The sequence below is a fragment of the Malaclemys terrapin genome, chromosome 7, assembly GCF_027887155.1.
Source record: "Malaclemys terrapin pileata isolate rMalTer1 chromosome 7, rMalTer1.hap1, whole genome shotgun sequence".
NCBI lineage: Eukaryota > Metazoa > Chordata > Testudines > Emydidae > Malaclemys > Malaclemys terrapin.
In genome coordinates, this window is record NC_071511.1 from 31801436 (window position 1) to 31816919 (window position 15484).

The window sequence follows — 15484 nt, forward strand, 5'->3', positions numbered from 1 at the left end:
TAAAATCCTACATTACCAAGTGTTGTCTCACGGCTGATTCCCATGTGCGTGGCTGGCTGGCAGCTTTTTGCATCACATCATTATTATTCATGAGGCACAGCCCCATAAAAGATACAACACCGGACACAAGACAGCAAAACTCAGAAGGGGAGATGACCCTGAAGTGGGTCTTGGAAGATGTGGGTTCAATTCCCAGCTCTGACAGAGACTCCTTGGGTGACTTTGATTAAGTAATTTAACCTCAGTGTTCCCACCTGAAAATGGGATAGCAATCCTGCCTTTGTCTGTTTGGATTGCTAGCTCTTTAAGTCAGCAACTGTCTCTTACTATGTCTGTACAGTGCCTAGCCCCAGAGAAGCCCTGATCTTGGTTAGGGTCGCTGAGTCCCAGTCCAGTCCAGTGTCTTATCCACAAGATTGTCATTCCTCCCAGCTGATATACTGCTAGATTAACCCCTCTTACTTCTGAGCAGGGTCAAATCTCCTGGTGGTTGAAATGCCATCCCCTCGCCTACACTAGTGCTCCAAAAATTGCAGCTGATGGGAGATTTCCTGGGGCAGACCCAGCCACCAAAGCGATCCTGCGCCCTCACAGTCCGTGTAGAGAGCTAGGGAAATGAAGTAATCCCATGCAGACACGGAGTGAGCTTAAGAGGGAAGGATGACTGGGATGGAAAGGAATCTGGAGACATCCTTTTCAGAGGGGGCAGAAGGGAGAATCCCTATAAGGGAGGGGAATCAGATTTCCACTCTGAGACTTGGTGATCAGAGACAACGCTTGGACTCATTATAAATGCAGAAAAATGAAGAATCAGCAGAAGAGGAAGCAGCGGTGGGTTCACGCCTGGGAGTAGGAGAGAAGTTGAACACTTGCTTCTTACTAATGAGTTGTTCTAGTAAAAATATGACAACTTGCTAGGTAGTGGATAGCTTATTGTATGCTGCAGATGGGACTTGACGACTCTTACAAGCCGCTGCATTACTGACAATGCTTGGTGTATGACAGCACAAAAGCCCCAATTGAGATCAGGGCTCCGTTCTGCAAGGTGCTGTACAGAAACATGGGGAGAGACACTCCCGGAGCCAAAAAGCTCACAGTCTAAATAGACAAGGCAGAATTATTATCCCCATTTCACAGATAGGGAGGTGAGTCCCAGAGAGAAAGTCGGTCTTGGGTTTTAAAAGACCCATTTGGGAGTTAGCCACACAGCTCTCACTGAATTATGTGACTTGTCCAAGGTCACACATAGAGGCTGTGGAAGAGTGAGAAATGAACAGAGATCTCCTGAAGCCCAGCCAAGTGCCTTGACCACGAGACCCCGCTTCTTCCCTGAAGTTAAATGGAAGCTAGGTACATCCCTCCAGCTTTTGCCAAGCCATGACCACAGTGGCACAGAGGTGAGCTAGGAAAAGCTCATTTATATGGAGAGAAGAGTTCTGACTCAGTGATGATGAAAGGGAGGCTGCTTCCAGCAAGTTTTACATCTAGCAGTTCCCTTGCAGCCCAAGCCATGGACTTCTAGCCCTGCTAGCAACAGCTCTGCGAGTACGCAACCCACTTCAAAGGCGGATGAACTTTAATCACTGCTGGCAGCAACCACAGGCGCCAACCGCAGCAGCAAATAGCTCTAGAATCCTCTCCAAGGCTGCTCTCAGAAAACCATGTTTACTAATTAAACTAATCGGACATGGCCACAGCAAAGCTGCCGGCTCCATTGATAATTTTCAGTCCTCTCCTTCCCCTGTGCCCTTATTACTATTCATCACATTTATTATGGAGGTCCCTAGGGACCGACTGAGAATGGGGCCCCATTGCGCTAGGCACCACAGTAGACAGCCCCTGCCTGGAAAAGCTCACGGTCTAATAGACTATGCTTTAGCTTTTTGCCCTTGCTTTCCATGAGCTGCAGGTAGTCCTAATCTGGACCCTTTTTAAAGCTCTCACATTTCCCTCTTTGTGATTTGTATGCTACAACAGAGATCAGGGTCCTATCATAAGAGACAGTGCCCCAGAGAGCATCTAGTCTAAACAGACAAGACAAAGAATGGGAGGGGAAACCAAGGCAGAGAAGTGACTTGTCTAAGGTCACAGAGCAGAGTCAGGAATAGAACCCAGGTCTCCTGAGTCATTGCCCTAGCCACTCTGCCACACTGCCTCCTATATCGCTTTGCCTTAATTGTAGTGTCTTTCAGGGCACCAGTTATTGTTTAAAGAAAATTAGTTGGTGAATTTTTCTGTGTTGTTGAACTGTGTATTTATTTAAAAGGGCACTTCAGCAGTAAGAGCTGTCTGTTCTAATATCAGCCTCACAAGAAGGTTGTGAAGGGCTTCATTCATTCATGTTTACCTAGGTATTTCAGGTTTTAATAACTCTCATGATTTTATCATGCATCTGATGGTATTTGACTTAAGGAGGAGGCAATGTGGCTTAGTGGATAAAGCACTGGACTTTAATTCAGGAAATTTGTTCTCTAGGTCCAGCCCTGCCATTAGCCAACTGGTGACCTTGAGCAAGTTATTTTACCTTTCTGTGTCTCAGTTTCCCCATCTGTAAAAATGGGAATAAGGATACTGATCTCCTTTGTAAAGGGCTTTGCAATCTACTAATAAGAGCTATATATTATTATATTACTTACAGCCCCAGCTTGTGGAGATTAAATCTTATGTGGGAATCTCAGTTTTCATTTACAAAAAAAGTATGTTTCTTGCCTTCATAGCTGTGGAGAAAAGCCTGAAAATGTGACCTGACTGCACATTAATGGCTCAAATAAAAATAACCAATTATGTAAAAAATAAAAACTCCTTGTTTTTGAGCCAGTCTCATAATTTGAGATCCTAGGATGGAATGTGGTACAAAAGTGTAGTATATTGTTAATAGCCTAATATTATACTCCTAACATTCATCTAAATAGCATTGGTGTTGGTTCAAACTTTCTGCTAGCATCCTCTGTGATAAGTGAATGGAATAACACAGACAGGCACTGACATTAGAGCTGCCCTGGCTGCTAAATGACAGCCACCAAGGCAGCACCTAGTGGTAGATCCATTTTCTCCCTTAAAAACACCAACTCCAGTTACATGAAGGCAGCCTGCTCAAAGGACAGCAGATCTCAAGGGGTCATGAGTAAAACTTGAAATCAGGGAGGAGAAGCACAATGAAACCATTCCTCCAGGGAAGCCAGCCAGTCCTCCCCACCACTGTCCGTTAGCAAACCCGCCAGACATTCCAAACAAATTGCAAGTCAGAACCACAGTGCTTTGTTACTTGGGACAGACAATGTTCAGTTTGAGGTGGTTTGCTAAGTAAAGGTTCCAAGCTGGGATGACAGGCTAGGGGTTTCTGTCTATGCAGGGTATCTACCAATTTAGGACTCCTATGCTAACAATCCAGAAGAATCAAAGTCACCAAATCCCTACACAAACAATTTTACAACAAACCTCTCGTGTTGTTTTGACCGGGGTCAGATCAATACATTACACATAAATAATTCCTTTCTGAAGTATGAACTGCCACCTCAACTCAGCCCCCTTTCCCAGCTTTGCTGTTCAAATCCCATCACACAGGAACCCCAGCCCTTGACTGGATTTTGGGCTATTGGAATTCTCCCCACATAGCAGCTAACAGCCAGGGAACAAAAGCAACACTCAGTTCAAAGTGTGTGGGACCATCACTGGCTGCTGAGCACTACATCTAAACTCTGCTTGAATGAGTGAACTGGAGGGTGGGGGTAGGGGCAATAGGGAGGGGGTGGCCTATTCTTCCTCTCTAATTGCTGTCCCTCTCATTCAAGAATTCTGAATGGTAATTTTATAGAAACTTCTTGATTGTTTTGCTTCTCTTCTAGGACATTGAAGCAGCTAAACAACTCTCAGCTCCGCAAACTAGGCTTGATCGACTCATCCTTGAATCTACAGTGATAGTCTGTTTTAGTTATAATCATATTTATATGTTACATGTTTAATTGGCGGGGGAGGGGGGAGAATTCAAAGCACTTTAAAAAGGTATTGTTGTTTGTATTGCAATAGGACTTAGAGGCCCTAAATGAGGTCAGAACACCAAAGATTCATAGATTTAAGTCCAGAAGGGACCATTAGATCATCTAGTCTCACCTCCTGCATAATACAGGCCAGAAGATTTCATTCCAGTTACAACTGCATGGAGCCCAATTACTTGTGTTTGGCTAAGCCATGCTGCCAAACTTTGATGGTTCACACCTTAAAAACCAGTTGTGAAGTAAAGAGATGGAACATCAAGTTCCTGTACTACAGTATGGAAACGTTTGGATTAAAGCATATCGTCTAGGAAGGCATCCAAGGCTAGCTTTGGAGACTTCCAAGGTTGGAGAATCCACCACTTCCCTCAGTAGACTGTCCCAATGGTTAATTGACCTCACTGTTAAAAATTAGTACCTTATTTCCATTTGTGCTAGGCACTGCACATACTCAGAGAAAGGGATGGTCCCTGTCCCAAAGATCCTTCAGTCTAAATAAAGGAAGGATTATTATGCCCATTTTACAGATGGGGGCTGAAATTCAGAGATTTAGTCCCAGTCTACACCAAAAAGTTGGACCGCTTTAGCTATCACTATATTTAAAATGGTAGAACCTGCCCCCACCCTCCCAGTGTAGAGACAGTTGTATCAGTATAAAGGTGCTTATAGCAGTATAGCTTATTCCCATATAAAAAGGGAAATAAGCTATACCAGCACAAGGCACCTTTATACTAATATATCTGTATCCATACTAGGGTTTGTAGCAGTATAACTATTGCACTAAAAATAAAATAAAATAAATCACCCCCCTAACCACCATAGTTAGACAGGAACAAAATTTGTGAATGGATCAGGCCCAGGTAACTCGGCTCTTTAGGCATTCTTCTTTATAGCCCCTTTGTGAGGAAGCATCATTATCCTCTTTTTACAGGAGGGAAACTGAGGCACAGCACCATCTAGCATCCAGGGTCACGATGCAGAGCTGAGATCAGGCTCCGAGAGTCCTGAAATCCACAGTCTGATTTTCCCATGCCCAGTGGACTTTCAAAAAGAGGGGCAGAATATAACTAAGGGCCAGATCCTCAGCTGGTGTAAATCAGGGTAGCCCACTGATGTTCAAAGAGTTCTATTTACATTAGCGGAGGATCTGGCCCTGAGATTTTTGTTATGCCTGTTTCAGTTCAGAGGGACAGAAACATCTCCCCAAGTAGCTGGGCTGCTGGGACAATACAAAGCGCTGGGGAACTAGACCGAGAATATTAAGCAAGTGAAGCAGACACTGTGAAGATACAGCATTTGCCACCTATTAGTTCCAGCGGTAAGCAGGACAGAGTGGAAGTTCCCCAGTGTGGGCTCAGTTTGCTCACTGGTTCTGTGATAGGCCACATTTGCTCCTGCAGCAGAGTTTGAATTTGAAAAATCTTCTCTAAGCGCCCTGTTTGTTCCCCCACCAATTACATTCAAACTGTCTCCAGGCAACGGGCCTCAACTCTCGTTAGTCCAAAGACTGGAGCACTCTGAGAAAGGATTACGATGGCTTTATAGCCACACACCACTACTAAGAGCTATTCGCAGAAAACGCGGCCTAGAACAGCAGAATTAATGTTATCACGTATTGCAGCCCCTCCGATAAGTAGCATGGGTAGCATGCAACCATCATCCAGCCAATTAATTGCTTTACTCTGCATGCCAAGACCACCATGCCTGGCTTCTCAAGATCCCTTCAGGCTAATAGCCTTTCAGCAAATGCAAACATTGTGCAAGTAAGATGCTGGTCTGACTGCTTATGTACTAATTATTCATAGAGGTACCAACTGAGATCAGGGCCCCATTGTGCTAGGTCAGGGGTTGGCAACCTTTCAGAAGTGGTGTGCCGAGTCTTCATTTATTCACTTTAAATTAAGGTTTCACGTGCCAGTAATACATTTTAATGTTTTTAGAAGATCTCTTTCCATAAGTCTATAATATATAACTGAACTATTGTTGTTTGTAAAGTAAATAAGGTTTTTTAAATGTTTAAGAAACTTCATTTAAAAATAAATTAAAATTCAGGGACCCCTGGACCGGGCAGTGTGAGTGCCACTGAAAATCAGCTTGTGTGCCGCCTTCGGCACGTGTGCCATAGGTTGCCTACCCCTGTGCTAGGTGATGTGCATATATAATGGGAGAGTTCCTGCCCCAAAGCATGTACAATTTATAAAGTAGATGAAATAGACAAGTCACAATGTCTCTATGGCTCAGTGTCCCCCCCTACGACATAGGAATAATAGCCTTGCCCTGCCTCACAAGGGAGTTGTAAGAAGATTGCAAGGTGCCCAGCTACTCTGGTAATGGGGGCCATAAGCACCTAAGATAGATAGAATAGCAATTAGTGCTTTTCCTAGAGTACATGGCCAGAATGGACAACTGTGATCATGTATTAAATGCAGGAGGTCAGGCCACAGAACTTCCCCACAATCATTCCTAGAGCAGATGTTTTAAAACATCCAATCTTGTTTTAAAAATTGTCAGCGATGGAAAATCCCCCGCTGGGAAGCTGTTCTGATGGTTAATTGCTCTCACTGTCAAAAAATTACACCTTATTTCCAGTCTGAATTTGTATTGCTTCAACCTCCAGACATTGGATTGGGTTATATCTGTGTCTGCTAGATTGAGGAGTCCATTATTAAATATTTGTTCCCCAGGTCCACACTTAGAGCCTGTAATCAAGTCACCTTTTAACCTTCTCTTTGTTGAGAATTATGATTAAGGCCTGGGATGGGGACTCAGGAGCTGCTATCATCACTGTGTGACTTTGGGGAAGGTACTTCATCTCTTTGTGACTCAGTTCTCCATCTGTAAATTAGCGATAATCCAGTTTCTTTGCCTACTTAGACTGAATAGCTTCAGGCCAGGGACTGTTTCTTCCTCTGTGTTGGTGCATCATCAGGCACTACTATGATACAAACAATAAATAAAAAGTTGTAAGGGGGCCTTCCAAAAACAGGAACATGTGCCTTAAGTTCACATTAGAGTTCGAAATCAGCACTCCAGCTGCAGGTAAGATCTCCCAACAACCCTAGGTAAAAGCAGTTAACCATTTCGGCTTAGAGAGACAAGGTGGATGAGGTAACTTTTTTAATGGACCAACTTCTGTTGATGAGACAAGCTTTGGAGTTACACAGAGCTCTTCTGCAGCATAGGGACATTCTAATGCATTGACCTTGCTTGCCCACTCTGCAGGACCCCAAATGGCTTTACTTAGGTGACTTCCACTTTGCAGCATCTGCACTTGGCCAGCCCAACATTTGCCACTAGCATCAGTGCCACCAAAAACATAGGGCTGCGGCGTGAGCAGATTATCAACCTGAGAGAGAAAACCATGCTGCTCTGTGCATTTGGGAGTTGTACTTGTGTTGGGGGAGGGGATCCAGTCTAGAGTAAGCGGGGGAAAGAATAGGGAGACAGTTTACACAGAACCCAAGCATTGGGAAAGATTAGAGGCTGCCTATAAGTCACTCTGAGCTGCTAGTAGATTCCTAATAGTAGAGGTAAAATAGGAGCTTGTTGTGTGTGTTAGAGAGAGAGCTCCATGCACATATACACACACTGATTGATAGGATTTTAAAAAGTTACACATAGATCATATGGCCCACTATTACCAGTCGAGTCCTGTTTTTTCATATGAAAGAGGCCCAAATCAGGCCAGATTTAGGAGGAATGACCGCACAATGTTCAACACTTGGAAGCTCAGACAGCTAGACATGTATTTGTGCCAGTACCTTGGCATCAAGGAAAAATAATTCCAGCAAGAGAAAGGAATAGCATGTGGTTAAAGCATTCGGCTGAAACTCAGGAAAATCTGGGTCCTTATTCTGCCAGAAAATTCCTGTGTAACCTTAGCCAAGTCCCCTCTGGTCTGTGCCTCAGATTCTCCATTTATACATTGAGAATAGTAACCCTTCCTTTGCTTGTCTTGTCTGTTTAGGCGGCAAGCTCCTTGGGGCAGGGATTCTCTCTCACTATGGGTCCGAACACAGCAATGAGTTTCCCATTTTGGCTAGGGCTTCTAGCTGCTTCTGCAACATAATAAAAATAAATGGGAGGTAGGACTGAAATGATTCACATATAGTAGATTATATAGTACCAGCACAGAGGCCTCCTAGTGAAGATCCAAGTGTCTCAGTCCAATGGGATATCAGTATTTTGATTAACGTATAATAGAAATGCAGATCATATGGCATTTAACCACCCACACAAGCCAGTTTACAGCAATCCAAGTCCAAACAAAGACCTTTGGAATTAACCAGTGCAATGATCAGAGTTTAAATTCCTCCAGTTGATAGTTGCATGAAAGAATTGCAAAAACTGTTTAAAAAAAAAAAATAGACTGCTTTACACTGAGAATTGTCCACAGGTTTGGACAAGTAACACCTGCCTTTCCAAGTCGGACAGGCCTAGCAATGCTGCGGCAATGCATACCTTACATAAAATATGATGGACCCCACACGGCTATCCGAGGAGAGAGAGCCTGGGTGTAATGTACTTTCCCAGCTCAGTGGGGATCAATTTAATTTTCGTTTGCTGAAATTTTATGATGCCAGAGATTGAAACAGATCATTCTGCTTGGTTCCAAGCAGAGGTCCAGGAAGTGTGGATATTACCTAAGAGAGGCAGAGTGATATAATGGATAAGGGAATGGAATGAGATTCAGATGAACTGGGTTCTCTTCCTGGCTCTGCTACGTGCTGTGTGAACTTGGGTAAATCACAATCTACCCTGTGTTTCAATTCCCTATTTGTGAAATGGGGAGATGACTATGATGCACTCTGGTGCTGAGGGCCATATTATCTAATAAGATAGACAAAAACCGAGCATGATCAACAGCAGGATCCGAAAATAGAACATCCAGCTCACCTTGAGCAGAAGCCTCTGCTGATACTGACGAAACTAAAGGGACAGCCTGGAAAGAGAGCTGAAAGCATGAACTTTTAGAAAACTCAGGGTGTATTTTCAATTGCAGTTCACTTCGATGAGCTGACAACTTTCCCCTTGGCAAATTACAATAGAAAACAAGCTGATCCAAGTCAGGGCTCTCGGTACACATGTGCATTGACAAGGTTTGCATTCCTGATTGTAACAGGCCAAAGAGCCTTAAAACACTCTAATACAATGTCTGATTTGCGACAAAAAAAAATCTATGCAAAAGATTCTCGAAAGCAGCAGTCCTGAGAGAAGGAAAGGTATTACATGGCTCTCAGAGCCCCTTTGCCAGATCATCCTTGCATCTTTTGACCAAATCTAACAGATGTCCAACCAGGCTGGATTTGAACCCCTACTGAACTCAAGGCCAGCATCTCTGTTTTAAGGGTAGGGTGCAGAGAGTCTGTTTAGATTTTGACAACTTGGGCAGCAATGCAGGGACTCTTTCGTTCTTCCTCTGTATCCTGCCTCTGTATGTACAGACGGCTGTAGGTCCCCCCAACCTGGCCTTTGGTGAGTCGTCCTGGGTTCACACACACACAGCCTAAGATGTCCTGTGGATAGATAGGGAGCGCATATTAAAATGACTATAGAGCAGGTAAGAATTCAGGCACAAACAACCACAGCAGGTTTCAAAGCTATTGGTTTGTTTGAAATGGTTTCCACTAGGGCTGTCAAGCGATTAAACAAATTAATCATGATTAATTGCATGATTCATTGCATTGTTAAACAATAATAGGATACCATTTATTTAAATAGTTTGGGATATTTTCTATATTTTCAAATATACTGATTTCAATTACAAAGCACACAGTGCTCACTTTATATTTATTTTTGATTACAAATAGTTGCACTGTAAAAAATAAAATAGTATTTTTAATTAACCTAAGTACTGTAACCTCTTTATCATGAAAGTTGAACTTACAAATGTAGAATTATGTACAAAAAAAATAACTGCATTCAAAAATAAAACAACGTCAAACTTTAGAGCCCACAAGTCCACTCAGTTCTACTTTTTGTTGAGTCAATCACTCAGACAAACAAGTCTGTTTACATTTGCAGGAGATAATGCCGCCTGCTTCTTGTTTACAATGTCACCTGAAAGTAAGAACAGGCATTCACATGGCACTGTAGTTGGCATTGCAAGATATTTATGTGCCAGATGCACTAAAGATTCATATGTCCCTTCATGCTTCAGTCACCATTCCAGAGGACATGCTTCCATGCTGATAGTGGGTTCTGCTCAATAACCATCCAAAGTACTATGGACCGATGCAAGTTCATTGTTATCATCTGAGTCAAATGCCACCAGCAGAAGGTTGATTTTCTTTTTTGGGGGTTTAGGTTCTGTAGTTTCTGCATCACGGTGTTGCTCTTTTAAGAGTTCTGAAAGCATGCTCCACACTTCGTCCCTCTCAGATTTTGGAAGGCACTTCAGATTCTTAAACCTTGGGTCAAGTGCTGTAGCTATCTTTAGAAATCTCACATTGATACCTTTTTTGTGTTTTGTCAAATCTGCAGTGAAAGTGTTCTTAAACGAACAACATGTGCTGCGTTATCATCCAAGACTGCTATAACATGAAATATATGGCAGAATGCGGGTAAAACAGGAGACCTACAATTCTCCCCCAAGAAGTTCAGCACCAAATTTAATTAATGCATTATTTTTTTAATGATCATCATCAGCATGGAAGCATGTCCTCTGGAATGGTGGCTGAAGCATGAAGGGACATATGAATCTTTAGTGCATCTGGCACATAAATATCTTGTGATGCCAGCTACAACAGTGCCATGTGAATGCCTGTTCTTACTTTCAGGTGACATTGTAAACAAGAAGCAGGCAGCATTATCTCCTGCAAATGTAAACAGACTTGTTTGTCTGAGTGATTGACTCAACAAAAAATAGAACTGAGTAGACTTGTAGGCTCTAAAGTTTTACATTGCTTTGTTTTTGAGTGCAGTTATATAACAAAAATAATAATAATAATAATAAAATCTACATTTGTAAGTTGCACTTTCACCATAAAGAGATTGCACCACAGTACTCATATGAGGTGAATTGAAAAATACTATTTATTTTGTTTGCCATTTTTACAGTGCAAATATTTGTAATAAAAAACCCAATATAAAGTGAGCAGTCTACTTTGTATACTGCATTGTAATTGAAATCAATCTATTTGAAAATGTAGAAAAAATCCAAAATATTTAATAAAATTAAATTGGTATTTATTGTTTAACAGTGTGATTAAAACCGATTAATTTTTTTAAGTGCAATTAATTTTTTTGAGTTAATCACGTGAGTTAACTGCGATCAATCAACAGCCCTAGTTTCCACCTCTTCAGGTGCTACAGAAATATAAATAAATTATAATAGTAAAAGCCCCAACTGAGAGTGGGGCCCCATTGTGCCGAGTGCTGCAGAGACATGTAGCGAGAAACAGTCCCTGCCCCAAAGAGCTCTCAGTCTAAATAAAAGATGGGCGATGAAACAAAGGGGGAAATGACTTGCCTGTGATCACTGAGTCAGTAGCAGAGCCAGGAATAGAACCCAGGGCTCCTGATTCAAGATCCTATCCACTAACTATACTACCTGGGCTGCTGCATTCCAGTGATATTTTGACAATTTTAGCCCTCCTGCAGCTGCAAACCACAAGGCTGAGTTTGTGCTTTTAACAGCTCTAGAAACAGACATTGCCAGACTGGATCAAGATCAGTGTATCCATCTAGCCCAGTATCCAATCTCTGACAGTGCAAATACCAAATGCTTCAGAGAAAGATGAAAGAAACCCTGTAGTTAAGGTATAAGCTGTCCATAAGGGGAGTTAGAGATTGTTTTATGTCCTGCTGCAGGAAGTTTACTATCCCTTCCAAAACTCTTGGTTATGTTTTGATCCTTACTAGAGTAACTCTAGAGATTCCTATTATCCACCTAAATGCCTTAATCCTTTTAGAATCCTGCTAAGCTCTTTAAGCTCTCTACAGGTTAATTTCAGTGGCAAAGAGACAACAAGGCTCTCATTGCTCCCACTGTAACTCCTTAAAAGTTACTCCACATCCTCAAAAACATTTACACTGAAGACTAGGGATTCTGCTGTGACATCTAACCCCTTGCCTACAATGAGAGAAGGAGTTGCAGTAATAAATAGTTTCTCTCAGCTAGGGATGGGAAAAAAACTAGCTCACCAAATGAAAGAGGAAGATCAGCGTGGACCCAGCCTTCACTATCTGAAACATGGGGAAGTCCAGTCATGCAGATTAGTTGAGTAAAATTTTCAAAAGCAATTAAATAATTTAGGTGCTTAAAACCCATTTTTCAAGTGACTTAGACACTTCAGTGTCCCGGATACTTCTGAAAACCAATGCAATTTCGGCACCTTTGTCACTTCTGAAAATGGATCTTAGGCACTGTTGAAAATTGTATCCAATGTTTGTGATATTGAGAGCACAGAAATGGCATTAACAGAGCAGAGTCCCATTCCTACCACTCATCTTGCTCCTCCCGTAGGCTGAGTTCTATACTGAGGCTGGGAGTCTCAAAAGCAGCCACTTCCCACTGAATTCCAATGAGTGGTGTGTACCTAACTCCTTAGGCACCACTGAAAATCCCAGACAAAATGTTTACACGCTCCCAGCTTACCTTAACAAAATATCTCAGCTCAGATGGAACAACGAGGACATCCGGGGTGACTGGCAAAGGCACGTAATTATAGAAGTTCTCATAATCGACGTTCATCTCTTCCGAGGGAGGGTAGAGTGGGTAATAACTGCATGGATCAATATTAATTATTGATAACACTTAAATACAGCCATCTTTGCTCTGTCCTCCCCACACACCCTGCTGTCAGCCAGGTGAACAGGTATCAGTTCCACTCCTCCAGCAGCTTAAGGCTTGTGCATTATGCTATCAGCAGGTGCCTCTGTTTACAGAAGCAGAAAATTGTTCAAAAATGAAACGGAAGGCCTGATTCTCTGTTACCATGCACCAGGCAGAACAAAATCCAGTGGCTGGAAACTGAAGCTAGACAAATTCAGACTACAAATATTCTTTCAGCAATGACAGAAATTAACCACTGAAATAACTTAGGTAGGGACTTAGCATTCTCCATCACTTGGAATAGTCTTTCAGTCAAGACTGGATGTCTTTCTAAAAAGATATGCTTTAGCGCCAAAGTTACAGGATCAAAGCAAAAATTATTGGGTGAGATTCTTTGGCCTGTGTTAAGCTGGAGGTCAGACTAGATGATCGTAACGGTCCCTTAATAAATAAATAAATAGAGATATCCTGTCTCCTAGAACTGGAAGGGACTGTGAAAGGTCATTGAGGTCCAGCCCCCTGCCTTCACTAGCAGGACCAAGTACTGATTTTTCCCCAGATCCCTAAGTGGCCCCCTCAAGGATTGAACTCACAACCCTGAGTTTAGCAGGCCAATGCTCAAACCACTGAGCTATCCCTCCCCCCTTCTGGCCATAATGTATATGAATCTCATGGGGTCATCTACACCAGTGCGGGGCAGGTGTAAAACACTACCAAGTCAGGATGGTGGCACTTTTATACCACTCTCCACTTGTGTAAGTGATTACACAAAGTGCTGGCAAAAGAGTATAAGGCCCAATATATCAGTGGCAGGCACTGTCACTTTAGACAAGGAAATGTTTTGTTATGAACTCTAAATCCAGAAATTGATCTCACCTCCTCTGTGTCAGGACATGCTTAAGGATTCGGGTGAACCTGTCTGAGACACCGGAAGAGCTGTTTTAAAGAGAAACATCCAAAATTTAGCTATGAAAACCAAGGGGGAGGGGATAGAACCATGTCTCTTAAGAATAAGGTAATTTCTTTATTTTCTAATGAGTGGACAGTCTTGTGGTTAAGGCACTGGACTAGAACTCAGGACATCTGGGTTCAGTTCCCAGCTCTACCACAAACTCCTAGTGTGACCTTTGGAAGTCACGTGGCCTCTCTATGCCTCAGTTCACCATCTTTAAAATAGGGATAAATTTTCCCTTCTGTCAGTCTTGTCTTCTTAGGGTAGGTCTACACTTACCTCCGGGTCTGGTGGTAGGCAATCGATCTTCTGGAATAGATTTATCGCGTCTTGTCTAGATGCGATAAATCGATCCCGGACGACACCGGTACTATGCAGCATCGACGGGGAGCCTGCCTGCCGCGTAAGTTCCAACTAAGGTACTCCTAATTCAGCTAAATTGCGTACCTTAGTTCGAAGTGGGGGGTTAGTGTGGACCAGGCCTTTGACTGTAAAATTATTCTGGGCCAGGACCGTATAGTAAGATTCTGTGCAATGCCCAAAAAACAGGGCCCTGATCTTTGCTGGGCCCTCGAGGTATTACCCTAGTACAAAATAATAATAGTCTTTCAACCAGGTAACACAACAAGTTTGACTTTGTTTTTACATTCTGTTAAGAGCCTCAGACTCTTACTAAAATAAAATTCTCTAATTTAAAACAGACGACATTTGACTTGTGAACACATCTTAACATGCTGCAGCTAGGAGAAAAACGCCTTGAGAGAAAATGCCATCCAAGTTTTATTTGGCAGGCAGGACGCCAATGAAACAGTCTGCAAGGAAACAGGGAGTGCATGCTTAATTAAAATAACCCTGAGGACAATGCAGGAGTTTTGCAGTAGCTTATTTTAGCCCCAAATTTCTAAGGTTCTGCTAAGATTTGTATTATGGTAGTTCCTAGAAGCCCCAATAGAGATTGGAGCTCCAGTGTACGAAGCACTGTACCCTGTAAGCATAAAAGACAGCCTCTGCCCCAAAGACTTTACAGTCTAAATAGACAGAGTGGGAGCTGAACATGGAGGCATAGAGAGGGAAAGGGATTTGCTCAAGGTCATTGGTAGAGCCACGATTAAAACACGGGTCTTTTGACCTCCTCCTGTCCAGTGCCCCACTAGCTCTGATCAAGTCTTCTTTATGCCAAGAGGTTCTCTTGCTACAGAGTTTTTCAAAAATTCTCTCCCCAAAACAAAGATACTCAGCAACTTTGTAACCAGGGGAGACAAGACAATGGAGATGGGTGATCTATTCAAGGTTAGATTTGATCAAGGTGCTTTGGGGTTGCATTTGCAGGGGCATCACCTTATGGACTGGTTACTACACAAACCCAGAGCCCTGTATTGGGTTTCCAAGCCAACGAGACAACAGTTAACTGGCAGGAATTTGGAGAGAAGCAACCAAAGGGCTGAAAGGGCTGGAGGGAATGATTTATGAGGCATGATTCACAGGAAGAAAATATGCAGGTCTTGACTAGACAATGGCTATAGGGGTAGGGGAGATAAGGATAAATGCTAAGAAGTATTTGTAAACACCAACGTGAGCGTGGAGTTATTTAAGATGGTCAGTGAGGTGCATGCATGTGGTGCACACACACAGGATGCATTGAGTACCTCAGAGCTTGTCTATGTGCTCAGTCATACCAGTTTAACTTAAGGAATTTTTTAAACCCATTTAGTCAAACTGATACAAAAGACTGTTTGGACACACTTCTCTTAAGTTTAAGTCAGG

At 42.6% G+C, this 15484-nt stretch overlaps 1 protein-coding gene across 1 annotated transcript in view; it reads right to left on the minus strand.

Annotated features, from left to right (window-relative positions):
- Positions 1-8957: 8957 nt before the first annotated feature.
- POLA2 (DNA polymerase alpha 2, accessory subunit) overlaps positions 8958-15484 on the minus strand; it is a 47570-nt gene continuing 41043 nt past the window's right edge. Inside the window, exons 16-18 of the mRNA XM_054035594.1 lie at positions 13645-13704; positions 12592-12718; positions 8958-9508 (exon numbers count right to left, since the gene is read on the minus strand). Of these exons, the coding sequence (XP_053891569.1) occupies positions 9362-9508; positions 12592-12718; positions 13645-13704 (334 nt within the window). The 3' untranslated portion in view covers positions 8958-9361. The remainder of the gene's footprint in view (positions 9509-12591; positions 12719-13644; positions 13705-15484) is intronic.